General features: G+C 37.2%; 2 protein-coding genes across 2 annotated transcripts; both read left to right on the plus strand.

The window, feature by feature from the left end:
* The first annotated feature begins 13,573 nt into the window (after positions 1 to 13,573).
* LOC110734153 lies at positions 13,574 to 14,665 on the plus strand. Its single transcript, XM_021914199.1, has 2 exons — positions 13,574 to 14,428; positions 14,489 to 14,665. The coding sequence occupies exons 1-2, from the start codon at positions 13,574 to 13,576 to the stop codon at positions 14,663 to 14,665; spliced, it is 1,032 nt and encodes a 343-aa protein (XP_021769891.1).
* Positions 14,666 to 17,758: 3,093 nt separating this feature from the next.
* Positions 17,759 to 18,304, plus strand: LOC110734154. Its single transcript, XM_021914200.1, has one exon. It carries the CDS (start codon positions 17,759 to 17,761, stop codon positions 18,302 to 18,304), a length of 546 nt encoding a protein of 181 aa, XP_021769892.1.
* Positions 18,305 to 19,255: the final 951 nt, after the last annotated feature.

Raw genomic sequence — 19,255 nt, forward strand, 5'->3', positions numbered from 1 at the left:
GATCTTACAAATTCTGATTTCACCTTCAGATTTCCATTCCCTTATCATGTGAAATCGCCTTTGCACGTGTTTGACCTTCTGGTGTTCTCTCGGCTCCTTGACCTGAGCGATAGCTCCGTTGTTATCACAATAGAGATCTATTGGCCCCTTGATTGAGGGTACAACACCAAGTTCGCTAATGAACTTGCGAATCCAAAAAGCTTCCTTGGTAGCTTTTGAAGCAGCCAAGTACTCGGCTTCAGTTGTAGAGACTGCAGTGGTGCTCTGCTTGGCACTCTTCCAGCTAAACGCTCCTCCATTCAGACAGAATATGTACCCCGACTGTGACTTGAAGTCGTCTCTGTCAGTATGGAAGCTAGCGTCGGTGTAACCTTCAACAACCAGTTCTTTGTGGCCTCCATACACCAGGAATTTATCCTTGTTCCTTTTCAGGTACTTAAGGATGTTCTTGGTCGCAGTCCAATGCGCCTCTCCTGGGTTCGATTGGTATCGACTCGTTGCACTCAGGGCATACGATACATCTGGCCTTGTACATATCATGGCATACATGATCGATCCGATTAGCGAAGCATATGGGATCTGATTCATTCTTTCTCGCTCAACAGGTGTCTGTGGACACTGTTTCTTGCTGAGAGTTACGCCATGGGACGTGGGTAAATGCCCTCTTTTTGCATTTTCCATGTTGAATCGAGCCAGTACCTTATCAATGTAAGTACTCTGGTTTAATCTAATCATCCTCTTAGATCTACCCCTGTAGATCTTGATGCCAAATATGTATTGTGCCCCTCCTAAGTCCTTCATTGAAAAGCACTTTCCCAACCAGCCCTTTACGGACTCCAACAATTTTGTGTTGTTTCCAATGAGAAGTATGTCATCGACATACAGGACTAGGAATGCAATATCACTCCCACTGACCTTCTTGTATACACAAGACTCATCTGGATTCTTGATAAAACCAAACTTGCTAATGGCTTCATCAAATCGCAGATTCCAAATTCTGCTGGCTTGCTTTAGTCCATAAATGGACTTTTTCAGCTTGCAAACCTTTCCAACGTAGCCTGGATTTACAAAACCTTCTGGTTGTGTCATATACACAGTTTCTTCCAAAATTCCATTAAGAAAGGCGGTTTTGACATCCATTTTCCACATTTCGTAATCGTAATATGCAACAATCGCTAGGATGATCCGGACGGATTTTAGCATTGCAACTGGTGAAAAAGTTTCATCATAGTCAATCCCGTGGAATTGTCTATAACCTTTTGCCACCAGTCTAGCTCTATATATTGATACATTTCCATCCTTGTCTGTCTTCACTTTGAAGATCCATTTGCAACCAATGGGTGTATAACCCTCGGGCAAATTCACCAAGTCCCAGACTTGATTTTCAGACATGGAGTCCATCTCGGATTTCATGGCATCTTGCCATTTTGCAGAGTCGGGGCTCGTCATAGCTTGCTTGTATGTCGCCAGCTCATCACCATCTATTACTAGGATGTCCTGATCATCGGTTAAGACGATACCGAGGTATCTATCTGGTTGAGATCTTTGCCGTTGCGACCTACGTAGGGTAATCGGTTGAGCATTTACATTGTCTGTTTGATTCTGACCAATCTTTTTAGATGCTTCCAAAGTATCTAGATTGTCAGTTTTATCAGGTTGACATTGTTACTCATCCTCTCGAACTTCGTCGAGTTCGATTTTCCTCCCACTTGTCATTTTGGAAAGGTGATCCTTCTCCAAAAAGACACCATCACGAGCAACAAAAACATTGTTCTCGGATTTATTGTAGAAGTAATACCCTTTGGTTTCTTTTGGATATCCCACAAAGAAACACTTATCCGATTTGGGGTGAAGTTTGTCCGAAATTAATCGCTTGACATATGCTTTGCATCCCCAAATCTTGAGAAAAGACAACCTAGGAGGTTTCTTAGTCCATAATTCATACAGAGTATTTTCAACAACTTTTGACGGAGCTCTATTCAGTGTTAGTGTTGCAGTTTGTAGCGCATGTCCCCAAAAAGAGATGGGGAGTTCACTAAGACCCATCATTGATCGAACCATGTCTAACAAGGTCCGATTCCTCCGTTCGGACACACTGTTCCATTGAGGAGTTTCGGGAGGTGTCAACTCTGAAAGAATGCCATTTTCTTTCAAGTGATCGTCGAATTCATGGCTCAAATATTCGCCACCTCGATCCGATCGAAGTGTTTTAATTTTAATGCCAAGTTGATTTACAACTTCTTTCTGAAATTCTTTGAACTTCTCAAAGGATTCAGATTTATTCGACATTAAGTAGACATATCCATATCTACTATAATCGTCGGTGAAAGTGATGAAATATCGGTAACCTTGTCTTGCAGGTGTGCTCATTGGTCCACATACATCCGTGTGTATTAGACCTAATAAGTCACTTGCCCTTTCTCCCAACTTGGAGAATGGTTGTTTTATCATCTTGCCTAATAAGCATCCTTTGCAATTTTCAAACGACTCTAAGTCGAATGAGTCAAGAACACCTTCTTGAAGAAGTTTCTTGATGCGTTTGATGTTAATATGGCCAAGACAACAATGCCACAAGTAGGTTTGATTCGACTCGATGGTCTTAGCTAGTGGTATCAACTTTTGTCCAATCATATGTAACACATGCAATTTAATTGAACTTAAATTTGTAAGAAACACTTGAAACAACTATTGTCAAAGTTTTACACTTAAAATTCCTAGGTGTCCAACACCATGGATCATAATATGTTCAAAAGCATGATGACAAACTAGAATTAGTTTAATTACATGTCATAGACAAAATAGTGCATGCAAGCACGATCGAAAAACCATCTTCGTCGTCTTCTTGCTCTTGCACCAACACTTGATAAGCTTCTCACTTGGTCCCTGAAAAGGCAACATTTAAGTGAGTCATAATTGGTATATATTACCTATGATAAGCTTAATCCACAAGTGTTAAGGAAGATACCTGAGGTAGTCGGAGTGATCCCCTCTTCCTTGACGAGCATGCATTCCCTCTTGTAGTGGCCTTGCATGCCACGATGGAACCATCTCATCTTTACCTTGACCTTCTTGAACTCCTTCTTAGCTCTCAAGGGCCTTTTGGTCATTCCATAGGCAATGGCTTGGCTAAGTAGTTGCACCACCTCCTTGAGGGAGTGTGTCTCCTTTCCCGCAGCGATATGCACTCTAAGTGCATCATAGCCCGAGTGGAGTGAAGCAAGCAAGATATGCCCCGCCATCTCATCTTCCAATGGAATTCCGAGAAGCTGCATGTGCTTGAAGAGTCTAGTCATTCCAAGCACATGAGGTCGGAGGGGCATGCTGGGTCTCAATTTAGCATTGTAGACCTTGGTCCAAAGTCGTCGCCTTTCCTTAACAAGACATCCCACGTTTGGTGGCTTTATCCTCATGTTTGAGAGTGACCTAGTCAAGTCAAACACGAGTCCATCAAAGTTGCCATTGTCACTCTTGGTGACTCTTACATTGACAACGTCCTCAAGTGTTGTGAGGAACATGTCCGGAAGGTAGGAGGAAAGAGTTTCCTTCCAATCTTCCGGGATGGAATTTTCCATGAGTCGTGAGACCCTTTTGCAATTGGAAGACCATTCTTCATGAGCCTCGTCGGTCATGATCCCTTTGGCAAAGAAACTTGGAATGGGAGTATCAAGAGTATACTCCAAGGAACAATTCCGGAGAGTTCTCCTGAGTTCCTCCTCCCATTCCTTAAAGTTGACCAAGTTTAAGGGAAAGGCCAACTTTTCGGGGAGTTTCGGGCACATTTGGTTGTTGTTTGAGTTACTTGCAGACATGATTCTACAATTGAAAGAATTTGAAGTGAAAAACCATTCATACATCAATAAGTTGAAATTTAAACGTTCATGCATATATTCAATCTTATTGAGCATTTTATCCAGGCATTTAAAATTGTCCCTTATGGGCGAGAATAAAATGATTCCAAGATCCCAAAGATCAAGAAATGATTAAGCATGCTTTGGTTTGTCTTAATCATTAAATATCTTAAGGTAAGCAATCCAATTGCTAATAGCTCCAAGCTACTCTCGATTTGATAAAATGTCGCATCTAATGCATTCTTGACATTTTATCTCTTTTGCCACGACATCTAAGGACTCCTTACTGATATCGTTGAGCTTAACCAAGACAACTTGTATACCTAGTATACCTTACATTCCTAGGGAAGTAGTGATGCCTCGCTTTGGCGTAATCCATCACGTACGCACATTAGTTCGGTAAGTGTTGTTCTTGGAACGACAAATTTTAGCTCAATATTATTAAGGGACCTAGGGTTTCTATGTTGGTTGATTTAAGTGAACTTAACTAATCGACGAAACATAAAAGAAATCATAGACATGCATCTAGCAATCATATATAATAACAATATATAAGGCATAAAAATAGATGCATTTGGCAACTAGCATGACCCCTTGAAATCTTCAATTTCCATGGGTCTTCATCTTGGCTCGTCTTCGTCGAAACGCCGTCTTGAGACATCTTGGCCAAAATGAAATAAAAGAAGCTAGCTAGAACGACTAAGATTAATCTAATAGTACAAAAATACTTAACGGTTCGCAGACCGTATTTAGATTTACAAAAATACATAACGGAACGCAGTCCGTATCTACTATCCTGGTCGGGCCCCACTAGTTTCCATTTTCAAAGAACCTGTTTTGAAAACAATTCTTCATTCACCCATTCACTATTTGTGAATGGCCCATGCAATTCTACGAAATACATAATTAAACACGCAAAACTAGTAACTAACTTAGGTGGTTAATCCAATTAACCCGCCTAATTAAAACTAGTCAAAGTGGTTTAATCCATTATTTCTAAACGCAAAATGCTAACGCACTTAATTAAACTCCCAATAAATTCCGCATCCGTACTTAATTAATCCGATTAATTAAGTCGGCATAACCCATAATTTGTCAAAATTTTGCAAAATCAAAATCGAGGTTTTTAGCCTTAAAAATAATTAATTAAATTTATTAAAAAGACAAGATTTTCGCAAAAATCATACCCCAAACATTAAGCAAAACCACTCAACAAAACACTTGGTGGGTGCGCACCATGGCTGCTAGGCAGCCCATGGCATGGCGCAATGGTGCATGGGTGAGGCCTGCTGTGCCTAGCAAGCAGTGCTGCTAGCCCAGCTGCCTGCTAGCATGCTGCGCTTGCTTGCTAGCATGCTGGTTCCTGCGAGCATCTGGCCTGCTGGGAAGGCGCCTCTTGATGCTCGTGGTGCGTTGGGCTGGTGCTTGCTGCCCTGCTGCCCAGGATCATCCCTCGCAAGCCAGCCCTAGCCACTGCCCATGCACATCAGCCATGCCTCCCCGCCACACAACAATGCATAGCAGCATCATGGCTCACCCTTGTGCGCACCACAGGCAGCCACATGTGGGCTGCTAGGCAGCCCAGCTGGCCTTGGTGGCACTTGGGTGTTTTGCCTTGATTTGCGTGCTATGACTCGGGATTTTAATCCCGATTTACGTGTGACATGAATTAATTCTAAATTAAATTTTAGAATTAATTTGAGGGAAAATAAAATAAAATAAAGTTAAGTCCTACTTAAATAAAATTTATTTTTTTGGTGCACAAGCCTAAATTTATCCAAAATTACAATTTTGAACAAAATAGGTCAAACTTTATGCTTAAAATAAAATGAGCTATATCCAAAATTAATCTTGCCTATATGCAAATTAATAATGGATTTGACAAAAGGGAGTTGGAAAAATAAATTAACCATCCAATGATAAAATTTTCCAACTTGCATACTTGTGTAAAATACCAAGATTACATCTTCCAATATGAAGATTAATCAAATTTTACTCACAAGTAATTGAACTTGATGGATTTTAATCAACCAAAACATGAAAAAATCCAAACTTTGTTCAACATGGAATTTAGGGTTAGGATTCCAATCATTTAAACCTTTAAAGATTAGAACTTTAACATTATTTGGGAACTTATAATACAAAATCACAACAAGTTTTCACACTTTATTGCAATTTATTTGCAAAATTGTGAAAAACAAGTTTATGTGAAAAATTGGTATATCAACTTAAGCACTAATAAACACTCCATTATTATGCTCAAGGATATTTTAAAACCAGTAGATTAGTGATGCAAATGTGCATTTAATCTAACCTTGTAATGCTTGCGTTAATCAAGGATTAAAAAGAATTAAAATTTTCATTGAAAAACGAAAAACCCCAGAACAATTGGGTTTCTAGTTCGAATTTGGCTTCTGGACAACCCTTAAAGGGTTGAAACATTCCAAAATGTCGATTCCACCCAAAAATCACTATTTTCAGTCAAAATCTGGACAGCCAAATCGAAAATAAAATCGAGTTTTAAAAATTAATTAAAACGAGCATCTAATCTTATTAGATGAACATGAACTAGAAAATTAAATTCTTTTAAAACACCTTAATTAAAAATAATTGCAAAAATTAAAAGGAGCGTGGCTCTGATACCACTGTAGGGTTTCGTAGTAACCCAACACTACGCAGAAGGAAACCCACCAAGACCCGCCCCTTAATTAAAGCAATTAACAAGCATAATAAACTTAATCAAACAAGATTAAGAACAAGAATTATACCTTTGACGCGTGCTTTGCTCCCAAAGAGCTCTTACTTCAAAATCCCGAAAAGACGAGATCTCCGACGGATCGTACCCTCGACCCGACCCGAGCGTCCTAAGTCTTGAAGGTTAGTCAAGACCCGGACAAAATAACTATGAGTTTTACGAATCAAAGGTTTACTCTTTCTTAGAGTTGCCTTTTTAATTCCATTCAAGGTTTTTCATTTCCCAATACCCAAGCTTGGTATTTATAGGGAAATTAACCCTTGCATTTCATTCCCCAACAAATGTGGGAGAATGTATAATTTGCTAATTAATTTATTTCTAAAATAAATTAATAAATAAATGCAATCACAATTTGACAAGTGTCAAAGGGAGAGAGAGAGCATTAGGTGAGGACCATGGAGAGGTGGGGGGACCAATGCCTTGGTCCCCAAGGCTTTCCCAAAGCCTTGGTCCCCACCCTAACAAAACCGCATCACCCAAGGCTGCTGGCCAGCTGCTAGCAAGCACGCCAGCTGGCTGTGCCAGCTAGCCCAGCAGCAGCGCTGGTGCTTGCTCGTGCTGTCGCTGGTGCTTGCTGGTGCGTGCTGGCGCTGGTGCCAGCATCTAACGCATCATCGCTGCACCATATGCTCGCATGGCCCAGCATACGTGCTGCTTGCGAGCCACGCATGCTGGCCTCTTGCTTTGCCAGCCAGACGCATCACACTTGCACACCATGCGCGCCACGCATCAGCTCCTCTCGCACGCAATGCCTAGCATGCGTGCTGCTAGCAAGCCACGCATGCTTGGCTTGACGTTTCTAGCTTGCTATCTCCCCTCGCACACACTCGCACAGCCACACGCATCAGCCTCGGCCATACACCATGCACCATGCACGCACATGCCTCGGCCAAGCACCACGCACCACGCATGCGCCAATGCCTAGCACTAGCTGTGCTTGGTGCGTGAGGTCCTGCCATGCGCCCATCATTGTGCTAGGGCCGCGACGGCACCAGGCCATCCTAGGGCACGCATGGTGCGCCTAGTGATGCTGCCTGGGCTGCGATGGAGCCCAGCCATCCTAGGGCACGCATGGTGCGCCTAGTGATGCTCATTGGTTTGCGATGGGCTGCCATGGTGTGCTATGGTGCGCATAGCACTTGCGATGGGCTGCCTAGCACACCTAGTGTGCTTGGGCTTGTGCCTAATCATGCTAGGTGCATGCTAGCCTGAACTAGCCTAGCATCCACATGGCTAGGCAAGTGTGGTGCTAGGGCTATGTTCGTACTTGTCGCTTTGTGATTTTGCGACGCTCGGTCTCGACGCCCTAGGCTCGATTTTCGACGTCTGTATTCGTAAAACTCTGTCGACTCATTAAATCCTTTCAGATTAATTCGTCGTCTCGGATCGGTGATTCGATTAGGTTCGACCCGAAGGGTTCAGTTAAGATCAAGCTGTAATATTAATTGTACCTCGATATTACTGATCGGAAGCGGCCTCCACCTAGGCATTCCGATCACTTGACCTTACTGAAGAATTAGCTCCGTAATAATTATGAACCCTCTATCGGAAGAATACACTTGTTGTAAGGACACCATTCCTTTCAGTTCAATAATACAAAATTTAGCTATAATTAATGGTATGTAATAATCTAATTATTCTTCTTGTTCTTCTTCCTCTTTGTCTTCTTCTTCTTCTTCTTGTTCAAGTTCATCGGCCAATTAAATTGGTTGAGAACTAGTAGAACCCGACATTCCTTCATTATCGTCGTTTTCTGCATAAGTACGATCTTGGCAGCGAGTTTTGGCATCCAACCAATCCTTGAAACAAGCACACATTTTAAGTGTTTCGGGTTTTAGTCTTGTTCTTCTATCGTCTAAAACCCTCCCTGATGCATTAAAAGCTCATTTGGAGGCAAATGAGGAGACTTGGATAGCATAAATATCTCGTACCATTGCCGCCTAAATTGGATGCTTCGAGCTTTGTGACCTCCACCATTAAAGGATGTCGAGGCCGTACTTCTCTTCATCATCCATGCCTTTCATGAATTCGTAACTTAAGTACATTTGCAGCTCCGAAACATCGCTTTGTGTTCTCCTAGATGATGATTCACTACCTGAAAACGTAGACATCATGTTAGCATCTTGTGCAAATAAACCTTTGGCCCTTTTACTTACATTTTTGGATGATTGAGAACAAGCAAATCGAGTCACAGTTCCATATTTAGATTCATAAACTCTATATAAGGAAAAAAATTGATTGGTCACATTAGTTTTATAAGATTTAACATCATCTTCGAAATTCATGCATTGAAAATAAATATCAATTAATAAAAATGTGCCATCATACTTTTGCCTTGGATCTAATATAGAAGCAAAAATATAAATCATAGGAAGATTAGTGTAATATTTACGCCATTTTTCCTCCGTAGATGGAAGATATCCATCATAATCGTGTTGTGATTGGTGCTCAGCGAAAAGTTGTGCAAGTAAACATGCATTGCTAAGAAAAGAATGAGCACAAGGATTATAAACAGAAGAAAAACATTGTGTCACACTATATAATAATTGTAAAAACTCCATATATTTTTCACAATTAGACCAATCATCCAACCAATCCTAAACCGCAGGTAAAACGGACCATTGATGAATATACACTGTTAGGAATGACTTATAATGAAGCTTTTGACTACCTCCATGGCCAAGGTTACATTCATCCCATTGGTCCAATCTAAGATCCAGCACCTGAGAGACGGTCCCCTAATTGGGATCCAAAATCCTATTGCAAATACCATCTACGGTCACACTACAAAGAAATGCTTCACCTTCAAGGATCGCATCCAAAACTTCATTGATTCAAATTGCCTTCATGTTCCTCTGAGCAACAAGAAGGCCAAAAGATGATAAGCATAAAGCACGAGGCGGGATTCAACGACAGGATTTCATAATTCTTTTCTTATTTTTGATTTTCCTTTCCCGTAATAAGTCTAGCATAGGCACCCTCTATCGTTTACTTCATGAGTATTGTTTTTACCCTTTCCATTTCAATAAAATGAGCATTTATTTCTTTGCATATGATTATTGCACTACATTAAAAAAAATAAAAATAAAAAAAAATAAAAAAAATCCACGCTGAACTAAACACAAGGTATACCAGTGATTTAAGGCACCCCTTGTAGCCACATCATATCACCTTAACCCCTTTTACAATCCTTTCTTGATAAACTATTTTAAGCCTCGTCTAACGATTGAATTTTCTTTTTTCAACCAACATCACCTAACCTTGGGATGGGATGGTGTGCAATTTATGCAAAGCCAAGTACAAAAGCTTGAGTTATTTTCCTAAAATTTCAAAAGATCAAAAAGCAATAAAAGTGTACAAAAGGGCAAGTGTTCCAATGTCTTTGATATGAACATGTCTCAAATTGTGTCTCTTATCGAGTGCTCGGCACCGTGCTTAAGAAACATGAATGTCAAGTGAATGATAGACCGCATGATCGAGATTGCCAACACTTACCCACAGAAGATTCAAATACTAAAACAAAAAGGAACAAGGTCAAAAGTGAGTAACCTCAAGCATACAAATACAAAGATTCAAATGGGTTTCACACCTTGGGGGCTTATTTTGGGTCTTGAACCTTTATCCCTTCATCTTTAATCTTTAGCCTAACACCATTACAACCCTTGAAAGACCTCTATGAGGTGTATACACACTTGTTCGAGGTTTGTCTAGAGCTACGTTCGGCCTGATTCATAGCGGATACGTAGGCAACCTCACATTGGGGTGCGGCCGTAATAAAAATGCATTCACTCATATTCACATTCATGCATGATCATATCAAGGGATCGCCAATGCTCATCCCTATCCATTTAGAGCTAGACATGGGGGATTGATCCCTACTTCATTAGCCTACCTAGCCTAAGAGTCAACATCATTTGACTCTTCTCAAAAGATTTTTCCACACCTTTAGCTTTTCCAGCCTAACCTTAGTGTCACTCTCACACACATCACAAATACATAGCCAAATAATCTTTCCCTTAGGAACCCTTTGTCATGAAATCTTGATACAACTTTGAAGCGCACCTTGTCATCTTCGAATCGCTCATTATCATAATCATCATTGCCTCACAAAGAAAATATGAAGTACTTAGCCTCCGAGCCTAAGTTAACCAAATACTTTCATTATCGGATCATCAGTTGAGATAGTCTAGAACGTTACAATTCTTACACTATGAAATACAAGGATTAATACATAAACTTGATTAACCTCATTCAACATGCATCATTACTTGATTTATTCCTTTCATCTCCTTTTTCCTAAAATTCTTGCACTTTACTTCTTTTCAGATCTTTCTTTTCGCGAGAAAGTCGGTACCCTCCACAAAAATGATGGAAAATTTTCGCTTTTTTGCATTTTCGAGTCGCACGAGCACAATCAAAATGCACATTGAGATGAGTCTATGCACACGAGTCATGCACATTGAGTCATGTTGTGTCACCACATTGAGTTGATTTTACATACAACAGTCGTACGCCTAAGATACACATCAAGTCATATCACTGCACGTTGAGTTGAGTTTCACACATCAAGTTATAACACATCGAACTGATTTGAGTACATTGAATTACACAATGAGTCGAGTAACACCAAGCCTTGAGTCAACCTCAAGCTAACCAACCACAATGAGTCAAGTACACCAAGTCTTGGGTCAACCCCAAGAAAACCAGCAGCAAAGTCGTTTTGTAATATTTGATTTTATAGGAAAAATATGTTGTATTCCTATGGGGTCTTGTTTGACCCGTCTCAATTTTTATTTTCATGATATTAAATTTTTATAATTTTTACGTATTTATAATTAGAGATATAAATAATTTTCCTCAAAAAATAATTATTACTCCGTAATAATCTAATATCATATTACTAATAAATAAAGCCGGTCTCGTAGCCATGCCACGAGAGAGCGACACTTGACATTCCAGTTTTTTGCCAAGTTTGCGCCACGTAGGCGACAAACAGGTATTATTGTGACACATATGATACTAAGTTAACGAATTTTGGATAGTTTTGTTAAGATAAAAATATTGTATAGAGTTTTAATACCATTGTATTTCTAATATTTCATATACACAAAATTAATTCTAACTTTTAATAAATATCCCTTAACTCGGTTCTATTTCCATCATAAAATCCGTTTCAAAAAGTTCTTAAAATAAGATCCATTTATAATATATTTAATTTAGTTAAAATAAAATAGAAAATCAGTAAATAAAAAATGTTTAATCAGTAAAAATAATTTTGGTTTGATAAAAATATTTTCAGTTTAGTAAAATTAATTTAAGTTCAATAGCAATAATTTCAAGTCAATAATAACATAGATATCTATTTACAAACAAAACTACAAAAAGTACATTATTATATAAATAAGCAATAGGATATCGTATGTCTAAATATCCTGCATTATCAAAAGGGATTACATGACCGTATTAATAAACATTCAAGCTAAAAAGTTTATTCTAATTAAAATTTAATCAACAATCCGGGCATTGCCAGAGCACAAAACCAATATATATATAAAAGGAAGTTTTTTCCCGAGTTTTTAGAGAGACACGTAGGATTAAATTTTCTTAACGCGCCACATAGGATTATAAATTTTAGTTATAGTCAATCAAATAAGAGAATTGTAAATTCTGTTAGAATTAAATAATTCAAATGCCAAATAAGCAAAATTAGCGAATGAGATTTTATAGTTTAAATTAATTAAATATATCATATTATCGTTTGAGATTAGGAATTTTATCTAAATATAAAACGAATGAGAGGAAATTTACAATTTATATTAAAATAAAAATATTAAATGATATACTACGCACAACAAATAAAATAACGAATTTAATCATATAAATACAAATAATATTCGTTTCAAAAAATACAAATAAACTGTACATTCATCTAGTTAGAAATGTGTATAAATGAAATTATGCATTGACAAATGTAAAATTATGCGTTAAAAATCATGTATTGCAACTAATACAAAAGATGAATTTTTCGATATCCTCAAGAGATTAACTTCATACATATCATGGGATAAGAGATTATTATACTCATAATATCACCACATTAATTTAGATAGAAATTAAGAATATGTTACAAAATATAATAATTGTGTATGCTCATTATAGCTTGTAACTCCCTCAATAATATGACTACCTTTGTAACTGCCTTGTAACCCCCATATGTCATTAGTTCACGTTGTAACCCCTATATGAATGGACTCTTTATTGTCCATATAGGTTACATTGTTCACATTGTGTATATATATAGATGGTCTAATGAAATGGATGAAGACAATAACAAGGATTTACCATTTACATCTATCTATTATATTCTCCCTTTCCCCTTATTTTTATAACACGTTATCAGCACTATACTCTAATCAAAGCTATTACATTGGTCAGACCGGTCATACTCCGTAAGTATACTAGCTACCAAAGACTAAAGTCAATGTTACGAGCCTCTCTTTTATTCAAAGCATTAGTGTAGTATTGATTGGATATTGTGGTTTGCTTCTGACATGTATCGTATGATGCTAGATTGCTAGGGATTGTTTTAAATCATGATGTCATTATCTTTGATAAAGTTTTTAGATTATTAGCTTTAAATATGTCAGTAGTGAAGTGTTTACTTCTTGTTTTACCACCATATAGGAATTAACGACTATTTTTCATGACTTTGGGTGTCTAAGTATTTAATATTCGATTCATGACTATTTTCTTTTCTAATGATTCGGATTATATGATTTTAGTGTTATATAGTTTGACGACTATTTTGCTTAAACTACTAAAATGTCTTGTAAATTTGTTAAGAATGGTTTAATTCATGATAGCCCCTTCATATGTAATTAAATCATTAACAGTAGTATTATTGTTTTCCAAATAGTATATGTTTATTGGATGCTGTTTAATCTTGTCTTGTTATTTTGTATAGAAAATAATGTCAAACCTTGCCAAGCTTGAATTTATAGCCCTTGATATTGCCGGAAAGAATTATTTATCATGGGTGTTAGATGCTGAAATACACCTAGATGCTAAAGGGCTTGGTGAAACAATCAAAGAGCCTAATAAGGCAACATCTCAAGATAAGGCTAAAGCCATGATATTCCTTCTCCATCATCTACATGAAGGGCTCAAAAATAAATATTTAACTGTGAAAGACCCACAAATTCTTTGGAGTAATCTAAAGGAGAGGTATGACCACCAAAAAACAGTGATACTCCCTAAATCTCGTTATGATTGGTTGAATTTGAGATTGCAATATTTTAAATCTATTAGTGAATATAACTCAGGTATGTTCAAGATAATTTCCCAATTGAAATTATGTGGAGAAAATATTACTGATGTAGAATTGCTTGAAAAGACATACTCCACTTTTCATGCAAACAATGTTGTCCTGCAGACACAATATAGAGAAAAAGGATTAACCAAATATTCTGAATTAAAATCTTGCCTTCTTGTGGCTAAGCAAAATAACGAGCTATTAATGAAAAATCATGAATTACGTCCTGTTGGCTCTACTCCATTCCCTGAAGCGAATGTGACAACCCATCACGGGAAAGAAAATATAAACAGAGACTATTCCAGCAGTAGTGGTCGAGGTAGAGGTCGCGGTCGCGGTCGTGGCCAATGGCGCGGTTGTGGTCGTGGGCATGGATATGGTAGAGGTCGTGGATTTCACTTTAAAAACTCACATTCTCACCAAAAGTGGGAACGTAGGGATGATAAAGTTAATAAAGAGAGAAGTGGGACTGATATATGTTACCGTTGTGGAGTGAAAGGACATTGGTCTCGGGTTTGTAGAACTCCAAAGCATCTTGTTGAACTTTACTAAGAATCATTGAAAAAAGGAAAGAAAGTTGAGGCAAACCTTGTTCTTGAAGATGGTAATGATGATTTTGATTTTGGCAATACAACTCATTTAGAAGTTGCCGATTTTCTTATTTCTCCGAAAGAGAATAATATTGATTTTGGCAATACAACTCATTTAGAAGTTGCTGATTTCTTCACTACTCCAGAAGGGAATAATTAAAATTATATCGAATTGTATGAACTTTGAGTATTAGACTTAATCTAGTGATTTACTTATGTTAATTTCTATGGTTGTAATAAGGACATTATATGCTTTATGAATTTATGAACTATTTGCGTGTTTTTATCGATTTATTATTTTATTATCATTAATTTTATGCTTAATTTTCTACATGTATTTTATTTCGTGGAGAACATGGATACTACTCAAGTTCAATTTACTATGAATGGTGAAAAATTATGTCTTGCTGACAGTGCAACTACTCATACAATACTTAAAAATAAAAAAATATTTTTCTCATTTGATGATGAAAAGAATTAATGTGAGTACCATATCGGGTAGTACAAATATCATTGAAGGCTTCGGAAGAGCCAACATAAAATTGCCTTAGGGAACTAAAATTAAAATAATTGATGCATTATACTCCCCGTTGTCTCAAAGAAATTTATTGAGTTTTAAGGATATTCGCAATAATGGTTATCATATTGAGACAGTAAGTGAAGAAAATAATGAATTTCTTCAAATCACGACTGTAACTCAAGGCACAAAACATGTTTTGGAGAAACTACCTACATTCTCCACTGGTTTGTACTACAAAAAAATCAATACTATTGAATCTCATGCTATATTAAACCCGAAGTTTACTGATAACTTTGTTGTTTGGCATGACCGGTTAGGCCATCCTGGTTCAATAATGATGCGAAAAATAATTGAGAATTCAAGTGGACATTCTTTGAAAAGCCAGCAGATTCTTCATAATAAATTTCCATGTGCTGCTTGTTCGAAAGGCAAGTTGATAATTCGCCCATCACTAGAAAAGATAAATTTTGAATCAATACGTTTTATGGAACGTATACAAGGAGATATTTGTGGACCCATACAACCCCCATGTGGACCATTTAGATATTTTATGGTTTTAATTGATGCATCGACTAGGTGGTCACATGTGTCATTATTATCAACTCGTAACCTGGCGTTTGCGAGATTACTTGCCCAATTGATTAAGTCACGGGCACATTTTCCAGATACTCCTATTAAGACTATTCGTCTTGATAATGCTGGGGAATTTACTTCTCAAGCTTTCAATGATTATTGCATGTCCATTGGGATAAAAATTGAACATCCTGTAGCACATGTTCATACACAAAATGGTTTGGCAGAGTCATTAATTAAACGTCTTCAGTTAATTACTAGACCTTTGCTTATGAAATCCAATCTCCCAATTTTTGCACGGGGACATGCCATATTACATGCAGTAGAACTAATTCGCATCAGGCCAACAAGTTATCACAAGTTCTCCCCATTACAATTGGTTTATGGCTAGGAACCAAATATTTTCCATCTAAGAATTTTTGGATGTGCGGTTTATGTCCCAATAGCTCCACCACAACGCTCTAAGATGGGTCCTCAAAGGAGGTTGGGGATATATGTTGGATTTGAATCCCCATCAATAATTAAATATCTTGAGTCTACAACAGGGGATTTATTTACGGCTCGTTTTGTAGATTGTCATTTTAACGAGTCACTTTTCCCAACATTAGGGGGAGAAAAAAGAGAGTTGGAAAACAAAATTAAATGGAATGAATTATCATTATCCTATCTTAATCCTCGAACTAAATAATGTGAACTGGAATTTCAAAAGATAATTCATTTACAAAGTTTAGCAAATCAATTGCCAAACTCGTTTGCTGACCCCAAAAGAGTGACTAAATCACATATTCTAGCTGTAAATGCTCCATGTAAAATAAATGTCCCAGAAGGGAAAAATAAATTTGCTAATGAGTCTAAGCCACGTCAGAAACGTGGAAGACCAACAGGTTCCAAAGATAAGAATCCTCGGAAAAGAAAAGGAACAATGACTGATGATGGTCAAATTGAAGAAAATTTTTCTGAAAAACCTCCAGAAAAGACTTTAGACATGATACAAGAAGAAATTCAGGTACCTGAAAATGAAGAAATTTCAATAAATTATATCATGTCTGGAATTACATGGAACCGAAATCAAATCGACGTCAATGATGTTTTTACTTACAATGTAGCATTAAACGTTATGGTTAATAATGATGATCATTAACCAAAATCCATCAACGAATGTAAACAAAGAAATGATTGGCCAAAATGGAAAGAAGCAATTGAAGCGAAATTAAAATCTCTAGGAAAAAGAGAAGTATTCGGACCTGTAGTCCGTACACCTGGAGGTGTAAAGCCAGTGGGATATAAATGGGTCTTTGCGCGAAAGAGAAATGAAAAGGGTGAAGTTGTAAGACATAAGGCACGATTAGTTGCACAAGGATTCTCACAAAGGCTTGGTATTGATCATGAGGAGACATACTCTCCTGTGGTGGATGTGACTAGCTACTTTTAGATTTCTGATTAGTCTGGCAATAAGAGAAGGACTTGACTTACGTTTGATGGATGTAGTCACATATTATTTATATGGTCCACTGGATAATGACATTTATATGAAGCTCCCAGAAGGTTTAAATTAAACAAATCTCTTTATGGATTAAAACAATCTGAACGTATGTGGTATAACCGTCTAAGTGAGTATTTGTTAAAAGAAGGTTTTAAGAATGATCCTATTAGCCCATGTATTTTTATAAGAAATTTGGATCAGGATTTGTTATAATTGCAGTGTATGTTGATGATTTGAATATCATTGGAACTCCTGAAGAGATTTCTGTAACTGTCGATTGTTTAAAGAAAGAATTTGAAATGAAAGATCTTGGAAAGACAAAATTTTGCTTAGGGTTACAAATAGAACACCTAGAGAATGGAATCCTTGTGCATCAATCAACATACATAGAAAAAGTTCTTAAAAGATTTTCTATGGATACAGCGCATCCATTGAGAAGCCCTATGGTTGTAAGATCCCTTGATGTAGAGAAGGATCTTTTTTGACCTCGGGAAGATGATGAGGAATTTCTTGGTCCTGAAGTACCATACCTTAGTGCAATTGGAGCATTAATATACCTTGCAAGTCATACACGACCCGACATATCATTTTTAGTTAATTTATTGGCAAGACTTAGTTCATGTCCAACCCGAAGGCATTGGAATGGGATTAAACATATACTTCGTTACCTTCAAGGTATGAAGGATATGGGTTTATTTTTCCCTAAATTGTCCAAAGAAAATTTGGTTGGTTTTGCAGATGCAGGTTATTTGTCTGATCCACATAATGCTCGATCACAAACTGGATATGTGTTCACATACGGTGGTACTACCATTTTTTGGCGTTCCATGAAACAAACCATTGCAGCTACTTCTTCCAATCATTCTGAGATATTAGCAATTCATGAAGCTAGTCATGAATGTGTATGGTTAAGGTCGGTAATCCAACATATAAAAGACGTTTGCGGTTTATCATCCTGGAAAGAGGCACCGACAACTTTATATGAGGATAATGCAGCTTGTATTGCGCAACTTAAGGAAGGATACATTAAAGGCGACAGAACAAAGCACATCTCACCCAAATATTTCCTCGCTCATGATCTTCAGAAGAATGGAGATATAAATGTTTTGCAGATTCGTTCAAGTGAGAATTTAGCAAACTTATTCACTAAGGCTCTCCCAACCGCAACATTTAAAAAATTAGTTTATCGTATTGGATTGCGCCGTCTCAAAGATCTTCAGTGACTTAATAATGAGGGGGAGTAATTGCGTGCTGCGCTCTTTTTCCCTTATCCATGGTTTTTTCCCACTGGGTTTTTTCTGGAAAGATTTTTAATGAAGCAGTATATAAGCACATTAAAACTTTTTTTAGATAATGGGCATCCAAGGGAGAGTGTACAAAATATAATAATTATGTATGCCCATTATAGCTTGTAACTCCCTCAATAATATGACTACCTTTGTAACTTCCTTGTAACCCCTATATGTCATTAGTTCACATTGTAACCCCCACATGAATGGGCTCTTTATTATCCATATAGGTTACATTGTTCACATTGTGTATATATATAGATGGTCTAATGAAATGGATGAAGACAATAACAAGGATTTACCATCTACATCTATCTCTAATATTCTCCCTTTCCCCTTATTTTTATAACAGAATAAACAATTATTTAACCCTTAACATGCCAAAAAAGTCCATAGTTCATATTTATAAAATAAGCCCGTAGTTTGAGCTTCATGGACCATTCACTTCTTCCATATTGGTACTTAGTTATACAGGCCCATTGTTTTGAATATAAGAAGAAATCCAATCTCAAATGCCTTAAAAAAATTGTTAAGTACTTAAGTCCAATCTATACATTAATAACATTATTATGCTATTAGCAAATGGCCACTAGCCCAATACTCCTATGTTAGTTCACCTAACTGTTTCAATAAAACGAAAGTGAAGTATAGCTCAAATGGTTAAGGCTTACTTCTCGGTTCCAGGGAATACTGAGATTTTTTTTTATCATCCGCCCTTATGGCTCTCTAAATACCAAAAAATAAAATCTTTTCAATAGAACAACCATTTATAATTATCAGTTCGATCTGACTCTTCGGAGTATAACAAATTTTGCTTTTCTGCTAGAAATCTAATTCATTTAACAACAATAACTTCAACTAAAATAAGTACTTGGTTGGTTGCTA

Source organism: Chenopodium quinoa, unplaced genomic scaffold, assembly GCF_001683475.1.
Source record: "Chenopodium quinoa cultivar QQ74 unplaced genomic scaffold, ASM168347v1, whole genome shotgun sequence".
Taxonomy (NCBI): Eukaryota; Viridiplantae; Streptophyta; class Magnoliopsida; order Caryophyllales; family Amaranthaceae; genus Chenopodium; species Chenopodium quinoa.

Coding starts and splice junctions, on each gene's coding strand:
- LOC110734153 (XM_021914199.1), top strand. CDS start 13,574: ATGTCAAACCTTGCCAAGCTTGAATTTATAGCCCTTGATATTGCCGGA. Junction 14,429..14,488: donor TGAAAGGACATTGGTCTCGG/GTTTGTAGAACT, acceptor AAAAAAGGAAAG/AAAGTTGAGGCAAACCTTGT.
- LOC110734154 (XM_021914200.1), top strand. CDS start 17,759: ATGAAGGATATGGGTTTATTTTTCCCTAAATTGTCCAAAGAAAATTTG.